This window comes from Protopterus annectens, chromosome 8.part0, assembly GCF_019279795.1.
Source record: "Protopterus annectens isolate FY-2018-M chromosome 8.part0, PAN1.0, whole genome shotgun sequence".
NCBI classification, from domain to species: Eukaryota; Metazoa; Chordata; order Ceratodontiformes; family Protopteridae; genus Protopterus; species Protopterus annectens.
Window position 1 is genome coordinate 879,440,438 of NC_056741.1, and position 24,868 is coordinate 879,465,305.

The window sequence follows — 24,868 nt, forward strand, 5'->3', positions numbered from 1 at the left end:
TGCCTTGGTGTCCTTCAATATAGTGACACATTGATCTAGAAAGGGATATAGATAATTCTCCACATAAATAGATAGAGGTTCAGTCACCCAGCCCTTGATGGATACTATAGGACGCATAGGTGGTGTATTCAGATGTTTGTGTACTTTGGGCAGTCCATACAGGTTAGGAATTAATGGATATTCTACTTTAAAGTATTCAAATAAAGGTTCATTAATCAAATTGGTAACCAGTAGATCAAATACCAAAAAAGAGACCTTCTCAATAATCCCTTTCACAGTGGAACCAGATACATTCAAGTATGTGTCAACATCATTTAATAAAATGTTCCATCTGCTATAAGTAAAGGTCTTTAAGACCACAACCCTCCCTCCCTTGTCAGCTGGTCTAATAACAGCACTAGATATGTTTTTTAATTCATGTAGTGCATCCTGTTCAGCCTTTGACATGTTATAAAACATAGCTTTACCTTGTCCAGCTAATTTCTCTCTAATTTGTTTCTCACACATTCCAATGAAAGTCTCTACCATAGGATGTGAGGGTGGAATGAAAGTACTTGGTTTTCTAAAAACTTCATACATACATGTCTCTTCCTCGAATAAAGCTTTTAAGTTCAAATTTCGCCCAAACAACTTTAGACATTTCAACACCTCCACCAAATCTGTTCTTTGGGCAGGTATAAAATTAAGACCTTTTGACAGTACAGAAAGTTGAGTATCAGTTAGTGAATAAGATGAAATGTTTATTACTAAACCTGTCTCTTCCATCTCTGTTCGTGGCTGTCTGAACTGTTGGTGCTCTGTAGCCGTTGCAGTCTCCCTCTCCTCCCTCTGCTCTTGGAGCATTCTCATATAGGAAGGGGGTCTTTTAATAAAAAATATTTCTGTTAGATTGCATGCGAGTTTCTGACTCCTCAGCCTCTTTAGAAGGCGATGCAACAATCCGCGGTCTCACGACTCTCTCATTAGAGATATTATTAGCATTGGCTCTATTAATCACTTGTATTGACTATGTGGACTCAGTGGGCTCGATTTGCATACTTGTAATGTCACTAGCATTAATAGCCAATGTATTTGGTACTTCGTTAAGACATTAGACAGTGGTACTTCCCTCGACGCTTCTATAGGTTGTTCAACCCTTCTGTTCATTCCCTGATCTACATGCTGCGAATCAATAGCATTTCTGCTCCTGGGCCGGGAAAAAAACGCCTCTTTTTCGAAATCATTGGTGTCTCTCTGCAATTTCTGAATTTTAGTTGCCTGTAACCTCTTCTCATATGATAAAATATTATCACAAAGTACATCAAGTTTCTCTCCTATTACATCTTCTGAATAACTGTCTAGTATTTCATTCTGCAAGTTATTTATTTCTACTTGCAGCTCTTTTTCTTGTGGCAGAAAGAACTTAATAAGAAGCTGCATATATTGTACACTAAGTCCAAGATTCAAGTGTTGCCAGTCTTTAAGTAGCCCTGGATAAGTCTGTCCATAACTAGGCATAGTTAGCACCCTGAGACCTCTGGGTACAACTTTGTGCTGCAGGGAAGCCTCAAAGTGAAAGCGCTGCCATTGTAAACACTTATATTTATATAGTTTATTCTCCAATGCCCGGTACTTCTCATGAAAGCTTGCATACACACTCTCATGCTGTATCTCTGGAACAGAGTGAGATAGAATTCCATTTTGCAGCAAAGGATTAATGCTAGTGTTCAAAACATTAGCCCGGTGGCCATAGCCGGCCTTAGGCATAGGCGAACTAGGTGCCTGCCTAGGGCGCCGCTCTAGCAGGGGCACTTTTTCAGTGTTTACTTGGTGTAGGTAGACAAGGATGGGGGCAATGGGTGGTGTGGTGGGGGGTGCAGTGGAGCCCTTTTGCCTAGGGCACCAGTTGACCTAAGGCAGCTCCTGCCAGCTGCATGTAATGTTGATAGAACCATTCTTACTTAATACAGGATTATATGGAAATTCAACTTGGATGTTAGCAACATCCCCTTCTGCCATGTCCAAGTACAAGCAAGCAAAATAGGAGTACACAAAAGAAAAAACAGCTCACACTTGCAGTGTAACCAGTAGCAGTAAAACAGTGGAAAATGGGGCTATGTCATGTAATCGAACTTCCAAAATTTCAAACACCATATGTTTGAACTTGGAAGTTCAAACTATGACAACAACGAAACCTCAGAACAGCAAATTTTTTCCCAGGGAGAAAATTCGCTGTTCTGAAAAACACACACACAACACAAGCACACCAAAAACCTAATAAACCTACACTACACCTTACATACACAACTATCTATGCACTAACCTTAACCCAAGCCCTAACCCTAAGGTCCGTCACTATCGCACACTTACCTTATCCGCACCCTAACCCTAAAGTCCGTCACTATCACACACTTACCTTATCCATGCCCTAACCCTAAGGTCCGTCACTATCGCACACTTACCTTACTCACACCCTAACCCCAATGTCCATTACACTTACCTTAACCCGAACCGTAACTTTCGCACCACATGTCCAGAAGATGTCGAAGCCGCGGAAACAGCCAACCGAATTCTTTCCCTGGGAAAGAATTAGAATTTCCGTGGTTTCGACATTTCTATTTTTCGAACTTCCCCGTTCGAGCTTCCAATACTCGACATTTAAGACGGTCGATTAAATAACAGGTACCCTGGAAAATAAATAAGAAACAGACTCAGTTACTCACAGCAGGAAAAAGAAAAAAATGACAAAATTTATTATGTTAGCGCTTTCACGGTATTCACCGCTTCATCAGACATACAGTCTCTTAAAAAACAGAAGCATTTAAAACCATACCAATTAATGACATCACAAATCAATCAGCAAATTAAAGGCACTTTGTCAAGCACTTACATTTTTTTAAAAACACTATCTTAAAAATAACAGTTTAATGTTTCATCATACTTTAATGCTTCAAAGGTCTCTCTTTCAAAAAGGGTTTTAGGGAGACTTTGGCATTCAGTCCCGGAGGTCTGTCTGCCTGAAGTTTAATTATCCAATTTTGCTCTGCCACTTCAGTTTTGTTTTTAAAGTCTCCTCGCCTTGTACCCTCAACTAACACTTCCAACTCAAAGAAACTAAAGCTATGATTCATTCCTTCTTTTAAAACATGTTGTGCCAAAGCACTAGTTTCTTTTGTGTTCCATACATCCCTGTAGTGCTCAAGCATCCTGTCTTTCAGCATACGATTGGTTTTACCAATGTAGTATGCATAGCATATCTTACAAAAACTGAAATAAACCACATTTTTTTGTCCTACAATCAGCGTAAAAATTAAAGTCAATGTTAAAGTGCAATAAAGGGTATTGACAAGATTCACCAGTATATACATATTTACATGCACTACAATTTCAGGATGCCTGAGCACGACAGGGATGTACGGAACACAAACAAAACTAGTGCCTCGACACAAGTGCTTGACAAAGTGCTTTTAATTTGTTGATTGATTTGTGATGTCATTAATTGGTATGGTTTTAAATGTTTCTGTTTTTTAAGAGAATGTATGTCTGATGAAGCGGTGAATACCGTGAAAGCGCTAACATAATAAATGTTGTTATTTTTGTTCTTTTTCCTGCTGTGAGTAACTGAGTCTGTTTCTTATTTATGGTCTATAAATGTGTAGGAAAATACTTTTAAGAAGACAGGCTCCAGTGAAAACAAATAAATAAATAAAGGCAGTGACTATTTTTTATTTATTTTTGTAGCCACAGTTTAATCTGGTGGTCAGTTGTAAAATCACACTTCTTCAAATATACCAATGCATGCAAATCGTTCAAAATGAGTCATTTAAACTTGGGAGAAAATTGCAACCATTTCAACCATCCAAAGATATTCTTCATATGTGAATTGTTTGAAGTAACATCTGTGTATTCAATTACAAATTGCTGCATTTATCAATGCCAATAAAATGAAAATTGCTATTGAATGAATAAAAGTGTGTTTATTAAGTGCATCTGAGAGCTTCTTGCAAACATATCATTTAGCTGTTCAGTTATTTGTAGCTCAAAATGTCTAGAGGTTTGTCCAATGTAAAAAGCACCAAAGAAGCATGTAACTAGACAGATAACCCATGGGGTGGTGCAAGTGATGTATGAACAAAACTGAAAAGAACCATTACTGTTTACAATAGAAAAATAAGAAACTGGAATCACCTTGTTGCACAGAGCACATCTATTGCATGGAAAACTTCCATGAGTAACAACATTAGCAGATGTGGGGGACGAAGGAAGAGTAAGTTTCCCTAGAATGTGCCCTAAGTTCTTACCCCTTCAACATGAAAGACCCACTGATGACGACATGATAGTGCCTAAAAATATGCCTTGGTGTAGAATATGCCAGAACACCCACAAGGACAAGTTAGTAAACAGTCTAAAGTCAATGAGGGTATCAGGATCCAAGCTCTTTAGTTAAGATTTTTAACTATAGTGATTGTTGTATATATAATCGATATGCTGATTTGTTTGAAAGGGCTTATATTTTTTTTCCCACTAAAACAGTTACGATCCCAGATGCCATCATTGACTTTAGACTGTTTACACAAAAAACTTAACCTACCCTTGTGGTTTTCCAACAATGAAGATGTTCAACATAGTAGCACTATGGTATTAAAGAAAACTAGTACCTTTAATCCGCCTTGCCAGCCTACTGCTAACTAATTTGAAAAGATTTGTGGACACAACTAATGGGCTCATTTAAACCAAAGCACAAGGAATTCCTGGCACAAATTTTACAAAGAAGGAACAGGATTTGCTGAAAAAGCTATGTACCAATAAGGATAGCTGCATTATGAAACCTGATGAAGGGGGAGGGCCTATTGGCTATTAACTCTATTGACTAAGTGGGTAAAATGATGATGGTACTTAGTGATAAGGCCTGCCAAGAAGTATCCTTAAATGAAATAAATATACAGGAAAATTGACAGTATGCTTTATGACATGCCTATGCAAGGACAGTTGGGCAATAATGCTTATAAGCTTTGGATTGTAAAAAAGCCTCCGATTCCATCTATATTTGGCATCCCCAAGGTCCACAAAAATGTGGTGGACTCACCCCTGAGGGCAATAGTGGAGGCAGGGGGCTCTAAAACACATCTAGTTGCTAAGTATATTGATGTGAAATTAAAGAAGGTAAGTAAGAAAGCCAGCTATTTACTCAAAGTTTCATAGGATTTTTTGAGACCCATTGTAAATGATTTATATAAAGACGAATTGTGTATTTTCTCTATAGAAGTTAAAGATTCATTTATATGTGTTCCCCATACTTTAGTGGCAGAGTATTTCCATGAACATTTAACATCTAGAGTTATCATTAATAGTGAAATAACTTAACTAAATTAATAGAAATTGTAGTAAAAAAACAACTACATATATTTTGAAAGGAAGCCAGGAGTTGCAATGGGGGAGATGGCTGAGTGGGAGAGAAAATATGTCTTTAACTCTAAATTAGTGAACTCCTGGAACCTATATACCAGATTCCTGGATGACTTGTATATATATTTGGACTGGATTCTAAAGAAAAACTTGGTGAATTTCTTGATATTATTATAACAACATTACAGCTTGTTTCATTTTACTCATGAGATGTCTAGTACAAAATTGTGTTAGATGGATGTTCAAATAACTAAGGACCTGGTAGAAAAGAAAGAGTTCGCTTCTAAGTTTTTTTGAAAACCCATTTACTCTAATCATATTTCTTAACTGTCCTGATTTTCACAGAATGTCCAGATTTTTGCCTCATATTTTTGGTCTGTTTCTCAAAATTCTGTTTTTCTGGCAAATAGCTGACGACTGAAGTCAGAAAATAATAGCAGACATTTCAGTTTCACATCCTTCAGAAAAATCATGCTACTGCAAAAGCTGCTATTCTATCATCTTTTTAAGTCTGTAAGAGCAGTACTTAAAAGTGTCCCTATTGTGGGATCTTTGCCCCCCCCCCCCCTTACCTGTGGCTTTGTCTAGATTTCTTGCTGTATGAGGTTGAGAGAGAGAGGACTTTGATTCCCTTCTATACTACAGTAGTGGTCAACCCTACTTTCAGAAAAAGCCATAGTTAAGAGACAGATGGTACACCTTGCAAGGATGGTCTCAGTGGGCAATTTGTTATTTAAAGAGATTGAAATATTGAAAAACATGCTAAAAGGGTAGGGGTACACTGATAAAATTCTGATTAATTCTCAGAATTAAGTGTTTCATAAAAGAAGGAGGGAATATATATCCCATTGCTGAGTAGGGAAGAGAATTGCTTTTGTGAAAATGTTTCCAACAGGAACTAGGTAGTTAATGAGGGGTATGGAAAGGCGATGAGCATGACTTATTCCGTGGACAGTTATTCCATTATGGAGGAGATCAGGAGACATTGGAACATTTTTAAATTTTCGTATCCTCACTTCTAGGGTAGGTGAAAAACCCAGATTTGTGTATAAAACGGAAGACATTTCAAAGAAATAGGGTCTATATTAGAACACCAAACATTCAAAATGTTGAGTGTTCTAATATCGAACCCTACCAATCGAAAATACCAAACATCGAACATTCAGAACAGTAAATTTTTTCCTAAGGAAAAAATTTGCTGTTCCAAAATACATACACGCAACACAAGCACACCAAACAAACAGCAATCCACACACATACACCTAAACTCTTACATCTAACCCTACACTAAACTATACACACACCACTAACTATCCACTTACCTTAACCCAAACCCTAACCCTAAGGTCCGTCACTATCGCACACTCACCTCACCCGCACCCTAACCCTAACTCACCTAACCCGCCCTAACCCTCACTTCCACACAATTGCACACATACCTAACCCACACCCTAACCCTCATGTATACACAATCGCACACATACCTAACCCGCACTCAATCGCACACTTACCTAAACCCAACCCATAACTTTCCACCAGAGCACTGAAAATACCGAAGCAACAGAAACGGACAACCAAATTCTTGCAATAGGAAAAAATTTGGTTTTCTGTTTCTTCAATATTTTCAGCGCTCGCTGAAAATGGGTCGATATTAGAACACTCGACATTTTAAATGTTCTGTGTTCTAATATAGACCCAAGAAATAGAAAGATGGAAGGTTAATTCAAGTGAGACAAGAGGTTAATTCAAGTGAGACAAGAGCAAGGAGAAGGACTTACAAATATGGTAGAGAAGGATTGTCTCTCTGTAAAGGAAGTCTGTAAAATGGTCACTTATGAAATGGTCCCTGATAATATAACTGGCTACTTTAATTGTGAAAGCAAAGGGGTGGTTTATCTTGCTACGTGCAAGGACTGCACCATGTTTTATTTCTGTAAAACTGGAAAAACCTTTAAAGGAAGAATATATAAACATAAATCTAAGGAATGCATTATCTAATCATATTTGCCAATATTCTGATCACTGTTTGGTTTCCTGTGTTTGGAGGTAAAGCAAAAAGCACGTGTTATCACTGGTTCACCTTTCTAGGATGACTTCACATATTTTTTCCAAGGCTTTTAGTGTTACATAGCATTACCTAGTAATCATTATCTTTCTCTCCTCTCCCTCTTTTTATTCCTGCTTTCTCAGCTACTGTGCTTCTATATCCCTCTAGTTTTCCCTCTTTCCATCCCATACCCCATTTAACTCTCCTCCCTCTTCCCTTTCTTACTCCATTATAAAGGGAATTTAATCTGTGCAATGTTTTCCAAAATCTTTTACTTTTTTTTTTATAACTCCTACATCCTCTGGGCATTTAGGCATAATTTCTCCCTAGTTTATAGGAATCCATTTTCCCTATAAATCCACTAGCTCATATCCATTCTCTTTACACCATTTTGTGAGCTACCTATTGTACCATTTTATAATCAGTCCTTATAATTATGGTTATTTCTTGCATGCTTGACTACGTTCTACTCACCCTGCCTTCCTATGCTGTGCGAGTCCCAGAACCATCTATATTCTTATAAGACATGTTTGATTTTCTTTACTTCCTCATCACACCCTAGAGTATCCAGAGTAATTGGCAACACTTACTAGGAGTGTACAAGGATTACTTCCTCACCTCCTCAACCGCTTCATTTTCTTCTCTCTCAATTCCTAATGGAAAAACATGACCTTTGTCTGTAGATTGAACCAAAGACTCCTCACATCCTGTATTACTGTCACTGCCACTAGACCAAGAAGGAGTCTCTGCAAAGTCAGGTGCCATGTTTCTCCCAAGAGATTTTTTTTCCCTTTCAACTAGAAAATTACCGTGAAAGTAATTTTAAACACCCATACATCCAACGCAATGCAAACCATAAACTTATTCTATTAACAAGTCAACAGGAAAGGAAAACTTTGACCCTTGGCTGGGCATTGAATCCAAGGAGCCCCCACATTTCATGCAGTTGTCATTAGACCAGTGAAGAATCCCCATACAGCTTGATACCCGGTTTCCCCAAGAGTAGTTTTATTTTTCCTTTCAACTAGGAGACCATCATAAAGGCGATTCCCATTTATCTTTCCTATCCTTCTCCCTTCTCTTTCCCTTGCTGCTGCTTCCACTGACTCCCGTTACTAGTTCTATAATTGCATCACTTCCTTTCTCACGTGTCATTCCTTTGTAGTCTTTTCCTTCCTGACTCTGTTCATTACCTTCCACTAGTGTCTGTTTACTTATCTTCTTTATAGCTCTCAATTTACAAATATTTCTCTGAGTCACTAATTTACAATTATTAACTTCTCTGCTGCATCAAGGGAAAACATAATATACAGTATTACTTCCATATTCTTTTGTTTTACTTCTTCTACTAAAGGAGTTTGCCTGACATTTTGTATAAAATGCCACAGCAATATATTTTAGCTACTGATTTTATAAACGGATTCCATAACATTAATTTTTTTTGGAATGACCAGCAGGGCACTCATTCATGGACATGCATGCACTGGTCTCACTTTAGAACCTTCAAACCACAACAGCTCACAGCACCAAATCAGGTGAGACAAGGAAATGTTGCAAATAAATCCAAACTTTATTTGATAACGGTTAAGCGCTTTCTTCTCCTTCAAGAGACTTCATCAGAACAAATTACACTATAAACCCAACCCTTAAATACCATTACTTAATGATGTCACATGATTACATAATTACACCTTAAAAACATACTGCCTAATTTATGAATAAAATTGATAAAATAGATCAATAAATAAGTAAATAAAACTCACTCATATTTGTATACATACAAATATTTAGGTAACATTATAAACCATCTCATATATTTATCCCTGTAAGGAAATCCAAACCATCTAACCCATTATATGTTTTAATTTTAAAATACATGCAATGTTAACTGCCTCATTTGGTCCACATTTTGGAAACAGGAGCGCAGTTCAAACTGAATAAAAACAATCCTATTTCCATAAAAGGGCACTATAATTGTAGCAGTGTTAATGTGGTTTACTTAGCCAATTGTCAAAAATGTTTGGCATTTTATGTAGGAAAGACCTCTAGAACATTCAAGACACGTATCAGTGAACATCTCTATGATATAAAGAAAAGGAAAATTACTAACGCCTTATTTAGACATATCAAAGACAATGGGACACACTCATTTAAGTTTTTGGCTATTGATCATATAGTAAAGAACCCTCAGGGTAAAATAGTAGATTTACATTTGGATGCCTGTGAATTGAGATGGCAGTTAAGGTTGGATGCTACTCAATATCCTGGACTAAATGAGGCAAGTAACACTGCATGTATTTTAAAATTAAAACATATAATGGGTTAGATGGTTTGGATTTCCTTACAGGGATAAATATATGAGATGTTTTATAATGTTACTTAAATATTTGTAGGTATACAAATATGAGTGAGTTTTATTTACTTATTTATTGATCTATTTTATCAATTTTATTCATAAATTAGGCAGTATGTTTTTAAGGTGTAATTATGTAATCATGTGACATCATTAAGTAAGGGTATTTAAGGGTTGGGTTTATAGTGTAATTTGTTCTGATGAAGTCTCTTGAAGAAGAAGAAGAAGAAGAAATTGTTTAACCATTATCAAATAAAGTTTGGATTTATTTGCAATATTTCCTTGTCGCACCTGATTTGGTGCTGTGAGCTGTTGTGGTTTGAAGGTTCTGAAGTTTTTATTTTTGATGGTACTGGTCTCACTTTACTTGGAACAAAATAATGCCTTTGCCAATATTTTTTTATTGGGGATGAAGGCTACTTACAGCTGCTAAAGGATGCCATGTATTTTATAATAGGTCTCAGTACTAATCACATGTCAAACTGCTGTTGCAGATTGTTCTGATTGCCATGTGTCTTACAACAGGTGTCAGTACTAATCCCGTATCACACTGCTGTTGCACATACTGTGCTGACTGCCATGTGTCTTATAACAGGTGTCAGTACTAATACCGTGTTACACTGCTGTTGCACATACTATGCTGACTGCCATGTGTCTTATAACAGGTGTCAGTACTAATCCATGTCACACAGTTGCTGCACAGATTGCAATGACTGCCATGTGTCAGTACTAACCCTGTGTAACACCTCAACTGCATGGACTGTAATGGCTGCCATGTGTTTTATAAGTGTCAGTACTAACCCTGTGTTACAACACTGCTGCATAGATTGTGCTGACTGCCTTGTGCTTTATAATATGGGTCAGCACTAATCCTATGACAAACCCCTGGTACACTGATTGTAATGGCTACCATGTGTCAGTGCTAATACCATGTCATATCTCTGTTGCACAGATTGTAATGACTGCCATGTGTCTTACAACAGGTGCCGTACTAATCCTGTGTCACACCACTTCTGCACAGATTTGTAATGGCTGCCAGTGTTCTCAAGGTGTCAAGGTGTGAGAAGAAGATCCTGCTATCTTACCTTTCTGTAGGTGAAGCGGCTGCTGCTCCACCCATCATCTATACCCCTTTGCAGTCAGGCAAAGGTTTCATATGGGACACTCCTTTTCTTATCAAACCACTTTTCTCATATACACATAATACACAGCCTTGTCTTTAACTGTTTAAATTATAGAAGGAAAATTTTAAAAGACTATGAAAAGATATTCCATAAAAGGAATACTTCTAGTCAATTAATTTCACGACACATCACTGTTAGTACTGTACATTACATATTTTAATTAAACATTTACTGATGTCATTTTTATCAATTGAACCTACAAGATGGTGTTACACTGTTACATGTTAATGTATGTGTTAAGTAATGTTTTTGGTTAAAAGCTGAGGTTTAGGCTTGGTAATAAATTTGGTTTGAATTATAGTAAACTGTTCCTACATTTTCGTTCCTTTATTATCATTACCACTTACTCTTTAAATTCTTAAATGAAGCCTTCCTTTTATTTATTCGTTTCCTTAAATATTTCACTTTTTTGGTACTTTCCTGTCCCAATATCTCTTCAGCTTATTCCAGAATATGCTGCTGGTCTGTATTGCTAGATTTCTCTCTTAGTGCTTTTAATTTCAACTCTAACTGTATTCCTTTTTCAAAAGCTCAGCTGCTTGTAAACTAATCTGAATAATACAATGGCTACTCAAATTCAAGAATTCTGAATGGCTAGTGAACCACACTGGCAGTGAGGCACAACACAGTACCATACTGTGGCTAACTCCCCCACAGGAAAACCATAACAATTATATTACAGCAGAATCACTGCATGATAGTGATTTGGCATTCCATACTCATGTGTTGTGCAGTAACATCACACAGAGAGTTAAAGACATGAGGTGAACCCATGAATGCTAGTATTATACTAAAACACACTACTAAGAGGAATGCCTTCTTGCAAAAGTGTACAACAGGGGTATGACTACTGTATATATCAGCTATCTTGGGGGGGGGCTTTCCACAGTGGGCAAAATATGGAAGGTGCTCATGAGGACAATCTCCTTATCACTGTTCCTTCACTTTCCAGGTTCCTCACTCAGGTGCATATACCCCCCCCCCCCACACACACACACAAAAGCAAGAAGCAAAACTACAAATCAAGTTTAAGAGAGTACATCTTGACACTCCACACTCCCCTGTTTCTATCTCCATGGAACTTAACCAAGTACATCTGCAAGAAATAAACATACAAAACAACCTTGTTTGACTGACTGAAAAAACATCCAACAACTGGGGCATGGGGGATAGCAGTAGTAAATGGGTTTGAGTTCTTCCACCTCAAATTTGCATACTGTGTGATTCAGAATGCTTCATTCAACCAGACATTGCTCTCAGGTCTCCTCTCAAAAAGGACACACATGTCCAACAGGATTAGGCAGTTGGAATAAAAGTATCACTTAATGATTGCTATCAAAGATGAATTGTTATGGGGAGCACAGACACACAGACACACACACACACTACATCTAACATTGCAGGGATGTCTACACTGAGTAACAGATGGAAAGAATGCCGTGCCGTACTACCAAATAACCTCCCAGAGAAGCAAAAGCCAGACAATTCCAAACATAAGAGCTGAGAAAGCTGAATCCTGAAGCATCAAGGTGTCAGATGAGTCTCAACTCCTGGAATCACTCTCCAAACAGTATTGCTTGATAATGGTGTGAACTGCAAACCAAGTGCTTGTGGTACAAATACTACTGACATAGTTACCAGAAGTAGACCATGACAATCAAGAAGTCAGACACCTGACAAAATATAATGTAGCTAACAATCACCATGGATAACATTTATTTACACACAGTGAACTCCTCTGTATTCAAATCAGAGTGAATGAGCAGCCGGTCCATTTTCTTGAACTCATGTTCCCCCTCCTCCACAGCCCTTACACAAAAACTGAGATGACAATGAATATCAAATGTCGGAAGGGCCTTGCATGTGAATGAGCACACAGACAGAAAGCTGGTGGACTGATATGCAAATATGACTCCCTGAAAATCCGCACATCAAATTCTATGATTTACAGGTAGAGGTCATGGCCAACAAAAACAGCTTTTTTTTACATCAGATGAAATTCACAATGCTGGTTTAAAAAGAAGGATGGATAAGCCTATTGTTCACAAAATTTAAGTCTGATAATAAAGCTGCAACAACCTATCCCCTGGAATTGTCTGGCAAGCACATAAACTGCTTAAACAAAAATGCCAGCTTAGGAAACACCTTCAGAGATGCACATTATTAAAACAAAACTGTCAAATGAAAAAGATGTGCCTCACAGATACTTTTGCAAAAAAAAAAAAATACAGCACTACCAAATGTGCTTACTATCATAGTTTCTGAGCACAATATATTGGATCTTACAGTTAAACAAATAGATTTTTAACAAATAAACATTTCATTACAATTCTGTTTTTGCTTATTACCTTTTACATGGCAGTCCATACTTTTAACTTCTTACACACATTCTTTTACATGTTTGTATTATGGCCTGGATTTTTGTATATGGTTTGCATGCTTTTTGAGCTCTGTAATATTTTTGTATTTTGCAAGATTTTCTTAAATAAATTGGCTTTAATACATGTATCAGTATTCCACATCAACTACTAATTTCCTATCAAAAGAAATAAAACTTGTGATGTTGTCTAGACCAGAACAATGTGTGCTAATGCTACAGTGTCACAATATGTTCTACAGTATTGTAGAATTTGATGTAATATAATATCACAGGGCGGCCACGGTGGTGCAGTGGTTAGCATTGCCGCCTCACAGCAAGAGGTTCTCTGGTTCGATCCTCGGCTGGGGTGCCTTCTGTGCGGAGTCTGCATGTCCTCCCTGTGGTCGCGTGGGTTTCCTCCAGGTGCTCCGGTTTCCTCCCACATCCCAAAGACATGCTGCAGGTGGATTGGACACTCTAAATTGGCCCTAGGTGTGAGTGTGTGCATGTGTGTGCCTTCTGTGGAAGGTTGGGCGCCGGGCTGGCAACTCGACACCGTAAAACTCCACTGCCAATCATGACCAGATAAGGTGATCCGCTGTGGCGACCCCTAACCGGGAAAAGCCGAAAGAAGAAGAAGATGTAATATAATATCACACTGATTCTATTTTGACATGCAGAATGTTGTAATTTATGTCAGTTTTGCATATTAATGATTTCCTACTCAGTGACAATTATATTACAATGTTTTGTTTTGTTTAGGACTCATGTTTTATTTTAAAGGTTTTATGATTTGATCTGACATCCCCCATTTTGCACTTCACCTCACTAAAACCATTACCAGTTAATTATTGTTGTGCTATCATAGACATTTCTGATGATATTAAGTGTTAGTTTGATCAAGGATTGCTCATTATGGCAAGACTGCTGTTTTGACATATGAACGTAGTTTTAAAAATTAAGTATTATTTTTATGGCTTGTTTGTTTCTAACACTGAAAAAAGTTTCACATTTTCGGATATTTAAATAAATTCATCCTACATTTGCTATGCTTTTAAAATGCCAAGGAAAAATAAACAAATATGAGTTTATACCAAATAATCATCAGTGGGTTTGATCAAAACATGAAACATTGACCAAACTCATTGGTCATCATAATTAATTGCCATTAAGATCACCCAAAAAAGTAACTGGAAATGTAAACCAAGAGATTACATTTGCAATTACCAAAACTAAAACAAAAAACATCCCCCGGAAATTAAAATACTAACTCTAGGGTCACACAAACTTGAGGAAAGGGGAATAGCCCTAGAATGTAATGGCCAAGCTAATGAAGTTCAACCATTGCATAATTCAACCAACTGCACTACCGAAAAAAAAAAAAAAACAGCATTTTATCATTTGATGAAATACATGCAGTGATAAATCATATAACATCCAAAAATAATTGTTTCGATGTAAAAAATCAAAACATACAATTCGAGTTCGCACATCAGTGTTATCTGTGACTTTTTCCTTTGCATTTCTTATCATAACTTATCAGCCTAGCCATTTTGCAAATGTTAAAAGACCATCTTCCATCTCCCTTAAAATACTCTTCAAATCCCAATCTCCACACATTTACTTCTGCTCTAGCTCTCGACGATATGTCTCTCCTTATTCCTCTTTATCCTAGCTCTCAAAATGAACAATTTCCACTTCTATCATTTTCAGCTTCGCTCTCTTTCTTCCCTAAAAACGAGACGCATCTTAAAAAAGGACCTAGACAGTTAAGTGGAGATGCAATACAGTATTTTTTTTTTTTTTTTACAGAAACGAGCAGGATTAATGGAACGACCCGCAGACGTTGCAGAATCAAGAACTGTGAAAAAAGTCAAGAATTCATAGAACAAATACTTCTTATGAAGGGTGGAAAAATAAGCTGTTGGTTACCTCTCAACTGCCAAGATTTTTGCCTCATATTGTTGGCCTGTTCCTCATATAATTTGTGGTTTTCAGGCAAATCACTGAAGTCATTAAATGACAGGCATTTGGGTTACGGACTTCAAATCCTTCAGAAAATGCATGCTAATGCAAAACCTCTTATTCTAGCAACTTTCTAAGTTTGCAACAGCAACATGTAAAATTTGCCCCATTTTGTTTTGGCCTTTTTCTCCCCATTATTTTAGCTTTGTCTGGATTTCTTGTGCTTAGAAGTTGAGAGGCATGAATAGGATCTAAAATTTCTATGTAGGTAGGAAAATGGACATGCTAGCTTGGTTAAATGATACTTTCTGTTGTCAAAATACAACTTTTGAATTCCCCCTTATTCCAGTGCCACTTCCTATTATTTCTTCTTTGCAGAATTATGCAAAGTTCTCAGCATTAAATGCAAGACATACATATAAAGTAAATAATTGCCTAACTTTTTTTTCTTCATTGCACCACACATACTGGTTGTAGTAAAGGTATCACATGTAAATACATTATCTTATCCACACGAAAAACAAATTCACAACTGTAAAGCACAAAAACGAACGTCAGGAACAAACTCCACTCTGCAGTTAGTTGAGACAATAAATTTTAATACGGGGAAATTGCACTATCCTCGTGCAGCAAACGATACAAAGTTACAAACAGTAAAATTAAGCGCTTTTCGTCCGGATGTTATCTGGACTTCTTCAGATAGCAACCCTAATTTAAAAACCTGTTTAAAAAGCCCTCGTCAAATGACGAAATCATGTGGGCGTTACTAAATTCATTCTTTTTTTAAAAAAGATATATACATTATTTCAAACTCATAATCTTTCTTTTTCTATACATAAAATATATATATATTATTTCAAACTCATAATCTTTCTATTCCTACATATAAGTAAATAAATAAGAAAACAGCGAAAAGCAAATCTGCAGGTTGACTCTAGTGGCTCGAATAACTCACGTTACACATATTTCTACATTACTAACCGCATTAATATCATAAACTCAATTATATTATCCAATATGTTAAACTCGTATATTATCTCGGACTACGGCATCACCATAGGTAATACGCATTGCAGTACGCATATACCAACTTTTACAACCTCATAAATATCAAAAATACATTCATATAAACGAGTGTGTTAAGCCTATATGTTGCTACTAACAGTAACATTAGAGAAGATAAGGCTAACAAAGATCCCATATATGCCCATGTCAACTAATTGTTTACATAAACAATACATATGTCAAACAGACAAAAAGAACCTAAAATATATGAGTAATAATCCATATGTCATAATACATATGTCAAACAGAACAAAAAGAACCTAAAATATAGGAGTAATAATTCTTTAATATACGAGTAACACGTACCACCGCAACAGGTACAAGCAAGCAAAATATGAGGGTAATGCTACTCAATGCTAGAAGTCTAAACCTCAAAATGCACTCACTCGAGGCACTCCTTAAAATGGAGAACACTGACATCTGTGCAGTGACAGAGACCTGGTTCAAAGCTCCAGAGAGCACCCCTGCATTACCAGGCTACGATTCATACCACACCTTTCGGCCACCTAACCCAGAACGAAGCACTAAAGGCGGAGGCGTGTCCATATTCATTAAGGATATCCACACCTTCAGGCTAGTTGCACAGCATAATGCATCCGAGATTATCCAAGTGCAACTAACTCTGGGCAAGACCGCAATCTAAATTGTAGCTTGCTACAGACCCCCCATCATGCCCCAGGATTCCCACTCCTCATTTCTTGATACACTGGAAAGTACTAGGGTACAACCCAACACCCTAATAATGGGCGATTTCAACTACCCCACCATTAAATGGGAAAACTACTCATGTACCAACTCTTTTGCTCAACGTTTTCTAGAATTCATAAATTCCAACGCATTGGATCAACTTATTCACAACCCCACCAAGGGTAGCAATATCCTAGACCTGGTCATTACCAACATGGGAAACTGGTGTTCCACACAAGAGGTCAATTCCTCGTTGGTCAGATCCGACCACAAGCTAATCAGCCTAGACATCCACATCCCACCCCCACCCCCAATTAGGGAAACCATCGTAAAAAACTTCTCCAAAGCCAACTTCACACTTCTTAAGACAGAAATGGCAAACTTCATGACACCCATGCAGACGGAAAATAGAGGTGTGACTGCTGAATCCTACACAAATGCACTTTATAAGCACTTACACGAGTGCATGGATCATGCTATCCCTAATAGAACCAAGATGTTATCTTCCAAAAAAAGGAAGCCAATCTGGTATTCCTCTGCCATAAACAAACTCTACAACAGAAGAAAGAAACAGTTGCAAAAAAGAGTAAAATCCCATGACTGAAGGAACTCCCTGGTCAACCTCAGTAAGAAGCTAAGATCCCTCATAAAATCCTCCAAAGGTAGTTACGAAAACAAAATGGCCACTGACTCTAAAGACAACCACAAAGCATTCTATAGCCATGTCAAGAATCTCAATGGGAACACTCAGATCTGCTCTGAGTTACAGCACAATGGCACTAAATATACAGAACCAACTGATATTGCCAACATCCTAGCAGATAGGTTCAGTGCTAACTTTACCCCCCTCTCACCCCCTAGAGGGCCCATCTCTATACCGGAAGAATGCAAAGTTCCTATAATCACGGCTGCACAGGTAAAAAACACACTCTCCAAAGCCAAGAACACAGCATCCATGGGACCTGACAATATCCCAGGCTGCGTTCTACATGAACTACAGAATTAACTGGCACCCTACCCAAGTACCATGTTCAATCATAGCCTCACCTCAGGCTTTGTACCCACTGAATGGCGCACTGCGACGGTTATCCCACTCCACAAAGGGGGAGCCACGACGGACCCCTGGAACTACCGCCCCATTAGCCCGACGAGCCTGGTCTGCAAGGCCATGGAACGTATCATCGCGGAACTGTTAAACAAAGACATTGGTAATCTCCAAACTCTGGACCCTACCCAGTTTGGATTTGTAAAAGGCAGATCATGTCTCCTAAACCTGATTGACTTCTTTGAAGCAGTCACCAAAGCCATAGATGAGGGTAAAATGGTTCACACAGCTTATCTAGAGCTCGCCAAGGCTTTTGACACCATCCCCCACTCTGGAATTATAGATAAGCTCACTAAACTAGGTATAAATCCCTATGTCACAAGATGGGTTGCCAACTGGCTCATGGACAGACCCCACACTGTGAAAGTAGCGGATTCCAAATCCGACTTCAGACCAGTGACAAGTGGATTACCACAGGGTTCAGTTCTGGGCCCACTACTGTTTGGTATCTACTTCTCTGAAGTGCAGGCAACACAGAAGGTCTTTGGCTAACAAAGTTTGCAGATGACTGCAAGCTAGGAGCCATAATTGAAACTCCTAACGATGTGGACAAACTACAAAAGGGCCTCACTGAGACAGATACCTGGTGTCAAAGCCATGGCCTGAAGCTCAATGCCAAAAAGTGTATTGTCATCCCCTTTGGTAACAGCTCTGTACCCATGAACTACCACATAGCTGGTAGTCTACTTAATGCCGAAAATGTGATGAGACCTTGGGGCACAGGTGGACAGTAGTCTCTCCTTTGATAATCACATCGCCACAGTGGTCAGGAAATCCTTCTACGTGGCTCATCTCATCACAAAAGGATTCTCATCCAGAAAAGAAGAGGTCATTGTTCCCCTCTACTCATCACTCATTAGACCCATTATAGAGTACAACACCCCTTTTGGTATGCACCTTACAAGACATCTACAACAACTGGAAAGACCACAGAAATACCTCACAAAGAGGATTACTGGCCTCAAACAGATGCTCTACGCAGACCGTCTCAAAAAACTACAGCTTTACTCCATCGCATATCGCCTACTCAGGGGTGATCTCTGCCTAACATACAAAGCTATGTCAAACCCAGAGCTGTTGGACATGCTCCACTTAAAGAAATCCCAATCCCTCCGAGCTACACGCTCTAGGGACCTAAACCTTGTCACCACAATAAACAGAACATGCTGGAGGGATAGATTCCTGTCCCAGAGATTTCCCATACTCTGGAACAGACTACCTATCTATGTCAAACAGAGCTCCTCATTAGCACTCTTCAAGAAAAATCTTGATGATTGGATGGGAAATTCACCCCAGGGATCACTTCTGTGGCTCTGCTCGACAGGGACACAGGAAAATAATTTTCTTGGGTGGCGAAAGCCAGGGTACATTTTTTGGCTAGGCTTATATAGGCCCTAGGGCCAATAGCCTAGTACCTACCTATGAACCTATGAGTAATAATCCTTTAATATACGAGTAATAATGCTTTAAATCCTGTAAATTTTAATCCTGTAAATACATTATCTTATATTATGTATATTTTCATTATTGTATTCTTAAGCACAAAACAAATTGTTGCTAAAGCACATTTACAGTTTAGCTTAGTCCACTCAGTTATACTCTCATTTCTGGGGTCACTTCTGAAAAAGGATATCATCCCAGAAAGTTATTTAATCATTCACCAAAGTATGATAGGTACATTTAAAGACATGTATTTTGCAATTTAATACTTGGTAAAATGTCCATACCTAGTTGCAGATAACTTATGAAGGTGTTAATCCTTAAGCAGATGCTGACCAGATGTTGTAGCTCCTGGATACAAATCTTTTGCGATCTTAGTAGAAAAGGTCTGCTTTTAAATGTTATGAATATGCATGCAGGTCCTGAAATACTGATAATTAGTTGTACACAACTTTGTAACATTTGCCAAGGACATAAAATTCTAATCATGACCACCCAGTAGTGTAAATCAGATCAACGGTTCCCTGGATTTACTTTTTGCCATTTTGAGAACCTACTTTTTTATGGGACATGCCAAAGAAACCATTATAATCACACATGAAGTAATAAAATTCAGGTGTGAGTGAATTTGAGGAGAGTGATGCAGCTGTTCCCCACACCCGCCAAAAATAAAAATAAACAAGACGATTGCAAAGGATGCAATACACGCTTTATAAGATTCTGAAAGGCTTATCTACAGATGATCTTGCAGCCTCTAACTCAATGCATAAACACTTACTTATTTCACTTAAACATCTTTCGAGTTCATCATACAAGGCTTGCAGTCAGTTTAGATCGATATAGCTGATTTAATTAGAAGTGTATTCTACAACTGACGAACAGTTCAAACAAAAGTAAACAAAGATAACGCAGATACTTACCAGTGTCATGAGTGGTACATTCTGACAGACCTGAATGCTGACAATAAGCACCATCACCTAAAAAGGAAGCATGAAAACGTAAGCATCTTGTGCTGTGTGAGGGGGTTGTTTTTACTAGACTGATTTCCCTGACTTACTGATATATCAGAAATGTATGAACATGTATGACTGTTGATGACACAGAGGAATGACAACTTAAGCTAGACCATGTGTTTATTTCTTAAAACATGAGTCTTTCAGTTCTTGCAACAACAGACAGAGACTTCCGGTGCAATACTCATGAGGCAGACAAGGTACAAACATTTCACAGCTAGTACACAATATAATGCAAGTAAGCAATACGTGTTCTTTACAGTTTGTATGTTTCTTTGGTACTGCCTTTCTGTAGTTAGTTTCAGGGTACAGGACAGTAAGTCGACTGATGCACAATTGGGAGAACTGAGAAGCAGAAAGAGAAAATGGAACTGGAATTTATGTGAGTCAGTAGAAGGTTCTGGATTTACTGGCAGAATACTCAAAACCAACATGCAGAGGGAGAGGAGAACAATGAAATAGGGTGAGTTATTTGGGCAAGTGTGTAGCACGCTACTAAAACAAGAAGCTGTAGTAGACCCTCTAGATATTCTTATTTTATACCTGTCAATCAAATTCAGAAGCTAACAGTTGAAGTCTTCATTCATCAGCCATCAAAGGTGCCTTCTCAACACCTGACCCTACTATATAACCCTGAAAGAACCTAAACTCTAACCCTAAAACTCCGACCCAGTGCCAAACCTAAGAAACCTAGGGAGGACACAATGTCCTGTACAATTACTCTTTACCATTACATTAGTGGTCTAGACTTACAGGAATTCAAAAATTCACAGCCACCAACTATTTAATTTTGATTAATTACAATCTTTCTCTACATAAAAAAGTTGTTTTATATTAAGTATCCTTCAACAGATATAGGATGCCACAACATTTCTCAATATAAAAATTAACAAATTTAGGAGGGGGGGTCTGCTTCAAAGTAATGCAATCTTCAGTTCCAATAATTCTAAAACAAATTTACTTTCTAGAACAATGTTCTAAAAAAAAAAAAACTATCCTTGGAATGCTTAATCCCATCTCAGTGCATAATCCATGCCCTATAACATTCATTCTTTTCCTTTCAGCTTACTGCTACTTCAGCCTTCCTCCACCATGAGTAATGCAAATTTACCAGTCAATATAATCAATCTAGTAACGCAATTTACCTGTCAATATAATCACTCTCTATTACCTCTCAAAATGACTGCTCTTACTTTAGTCACTACTGCTTCAGCACGTTAATATTAGTACACCTTCTAATATAAACTTTTAACACAACTGGAAAAGTCAGGCTATGTTTTACATTACAGGTCTTTGATAATGCCCATAAACTGTACCCTCTGTTGTAAAATTAGCAACTGTAATCCACACACCATTCAATCCATTACCATGTTTTTTTCCTGGTTGCCACAGCTGATACATTACTTTGCTCCTTCTCATATGTTGACATTGCATGAAAATCACCCTAGGTTTACACCACAGTAATCTTTTTATACAGACATTTTAATCTTATCACTTTCTTAGTTCCAAATGATGATTTAGTAAACCCCATCCATTCAGCCATCTTGTTTTTGACAAAATCCATTAAATTCAATCCTTCTTCCAAAACTCCAGTGAGTCTCATATTCTTCTTTTGAGTTTTGTTTTCCATTATGAATGACCATTGCTGCATATATTCCACCTGGCCCCACAGATTTTCATCTTATTTCACACTTGTGTTGAACAGGAATGATGGCAGTCTGCTGGTCATGGCCACCTCTACCTCCGGTAGTTCCAACCCCTTTACATATCCATTCAACATCCAAATATAAACAATAAGCTCATCTTCACTTCTTCCAAGTTCTTAGTTACATCCTCAACTTTCAGATGATTCACTTCCTTACTGACACCAGACTGCTGTTATGGTGGCAAGCCATCCTCTAGAGTATCATCTGGTTACCTTTCTCCTTCCAATGCCATTAACCTCATTCAAACCTATATCACCTTCTGAACTAGTTTCACTTCTTGTTCATAGTTACTTGTGGCATAGTGACATTGTTTTGTGTGGTCATCCTTAATCAAGTGACTTACTAATTAGTAATATCCAGTATGTAAGGACATTTTATGAGGAACAATATGACACTACCATTGTTTACCTACGTACACTGCAACTAAGAATAGTAGCCCTTGTTTTCTACTGATGTATATTTCCATATTTACATTAATATTTCATAACTGAGTGAGCTACATATTAGTGAGGGGCATAACATGAAATGCCATGGTAGGAGACAGAAAAAACACTACCACTGCCAACCTATAATGCAATACACTAAAGATATTGCCAATTGTTAGCCTTTATGAAAATTATTTTTGCTTCCATATTTGCATTAATATTGCCAAATCTAAGTACTTCATAAAGTATTATATGATGTCATCTGAAACCTAAGATGATGCATAAGAAAATTGTCAATAACATTTGCATTATGAGTTGTACACCTTGAGCCATATTGAGTTTTACATACATTGTACCTCTCTCAATGCCTTAGTGCATGAAATATGGACAAAGCTTAATAATGGAGGGGACAAAGGCCCAAAAATATGGACAGATTTTAAATATTGCTTTTATGAACTTAGAAAATTGCTAGAATAACAGTATTTGTGTTAGCATGTATTTTACCATGATATGAAGACTGAAACTCACATGTATGTCATTATGTAATGACTATAATTCTCAATGAATTGTCAAGAAGCCACAATTTTTATGAGTAGCAGACAGGAAATACAAGGTCAAAATCCGGATAATCTGCAAAAATCTGGACAGTTGAGAGGTATGCATACATTCTATACAAAAGTAAGTTTCATGTTTCTATTACTTTCTCAAAAGATGAGTATGCAGAAAGGAACTGTTTTCCCTTGTCATATAAAAATCTAAGTCTAACTAACCAAAGTGTTGTTAACATTATATGTCTAGGTTGGAAGATTTCCAATATATGAAAAAAATACTAGTGATAGTCTACATAAAAATATAAAGCTGTACATTTTGCATTATAATATTAAATTGATGTGAACACTCTGAGTATATTGATTTTTATCAAATAAAGAACAAGTTTAATGACACAACATTTTCATACTTTTAAAACAGCACTCGTTGCAAGGTATTTGTACTTTCTTATATGTTTTAACTTGCTTTCTAAAAGATGTTCAGGAATGCAAGGATGTTGGTAGACTGCTAGAAGCATGAGATTTCACTGCTAAGTGTGAATTAATTAATTCAACTAACATTTTTGTTTTTTTCACTCATTGCTGTGACACTTCCACCTTAATGAACTCTATAACCATAACTCATGTCCAACATGCTTTTTCACTCTCCAAAAATATTACTTTAAATAACATCATGACAAGGAGTGATCAGAGGAGACGTGACATCATCAAACAATGTGAGACTACCCCACATGTATTTTGGTCCTTCAGTGGGCCACCTACACTGTGTACTGCCTACTCTCATTGCTGAAGCCACCTTAGTCTTGTTGTACAATATAGCAATAACCCATGGCTGGGTGTGGGTAATGCTGGATTTACCCACATTTGGCATGGTTTGGTCATGAGGGCAAAGCCTGAGTGACCAAACCAAGCCAACTGTGGGTAAATCCACTTACCTCACTTTATTGTACTTCTTAAAATACAATACCTACTTCTAATTAGCACAACTGAATTACTAACTCCATCACTACTTCTCTGTTGACACTTGCTCATCTCCACTAATACCTCACTCTATTGTATTTCTTAAATTACTCCTACCTGTCGTACACATCACTCTTCTACCTATAAAGTCTCAGTACAAGGCTTGGACATTTAATGTTTGTGAATATCAATACACATTTTATTATACTGACTATTATGTCATGTATTCACCGAAACTGCATTATAAAATCTGTTACTGTAAATAATGATTGCATTAAATATGATACCTTGGAGATTCTCTCCCCAGGACTCTCCTGAAAAATGGCACCTGTGCCCAGTCGGACTTTCCCAGTAAACAACTGTCAATAAGTAAATAAATAAAATAAATAATCTAGTTGAATATAGAGCAGTTAGTTTGCCCACTGAGAAGCATTACCCCAAGACTGTCATTTTAGATCAATCCTAGACCTCTCCTCCAGGCACATCTCTAAACCCTGAATGCCACAGCCCTCATAGATCACAAAATGAGGATCCACAGCCACAGATGTGCACTTTCCTACTGTCTTTGTAGCCAGCCTGGTGAAAATTCGCATCTTGAGGCGGTGTAGCAATTGTCTTGTATTTAC

The 24,868-nt window shown here is 37.6% G+C and overlaps 1 protein-coding gene across 6 annotated transcripts in view; it reads right to left on the reverse strand.

The window, feature by feature from the left end:
* CCDC120 (coiled-coil domain containing 120) overlaps positions 1 to 24,868 on the reverse strand; it is a 1,397,471-nt gene that overhangs the window by 153,413 nt on the left and 1,219,190 nt on the right. For 5 of the 6 annotated variants that reach the window (XM_044080396.1, XM_044080398.1, XM_044080397.1 and 2 more), the window contains one exon: positions 20,511 to 20,567. The exons of the other annotated variant lie outside the window; for it this stretch is intronic. In XM_044080396.1, the coding sequence (XP_043936331.1) occupies positions 20,511 to 20,567 (57 nt within the window). The remainder of the gene's footprint in view (positions 1 to 20,510; positions 20,568 to 24,868) is intronic. 6 annotated transcript variants of the gene reach the window in all.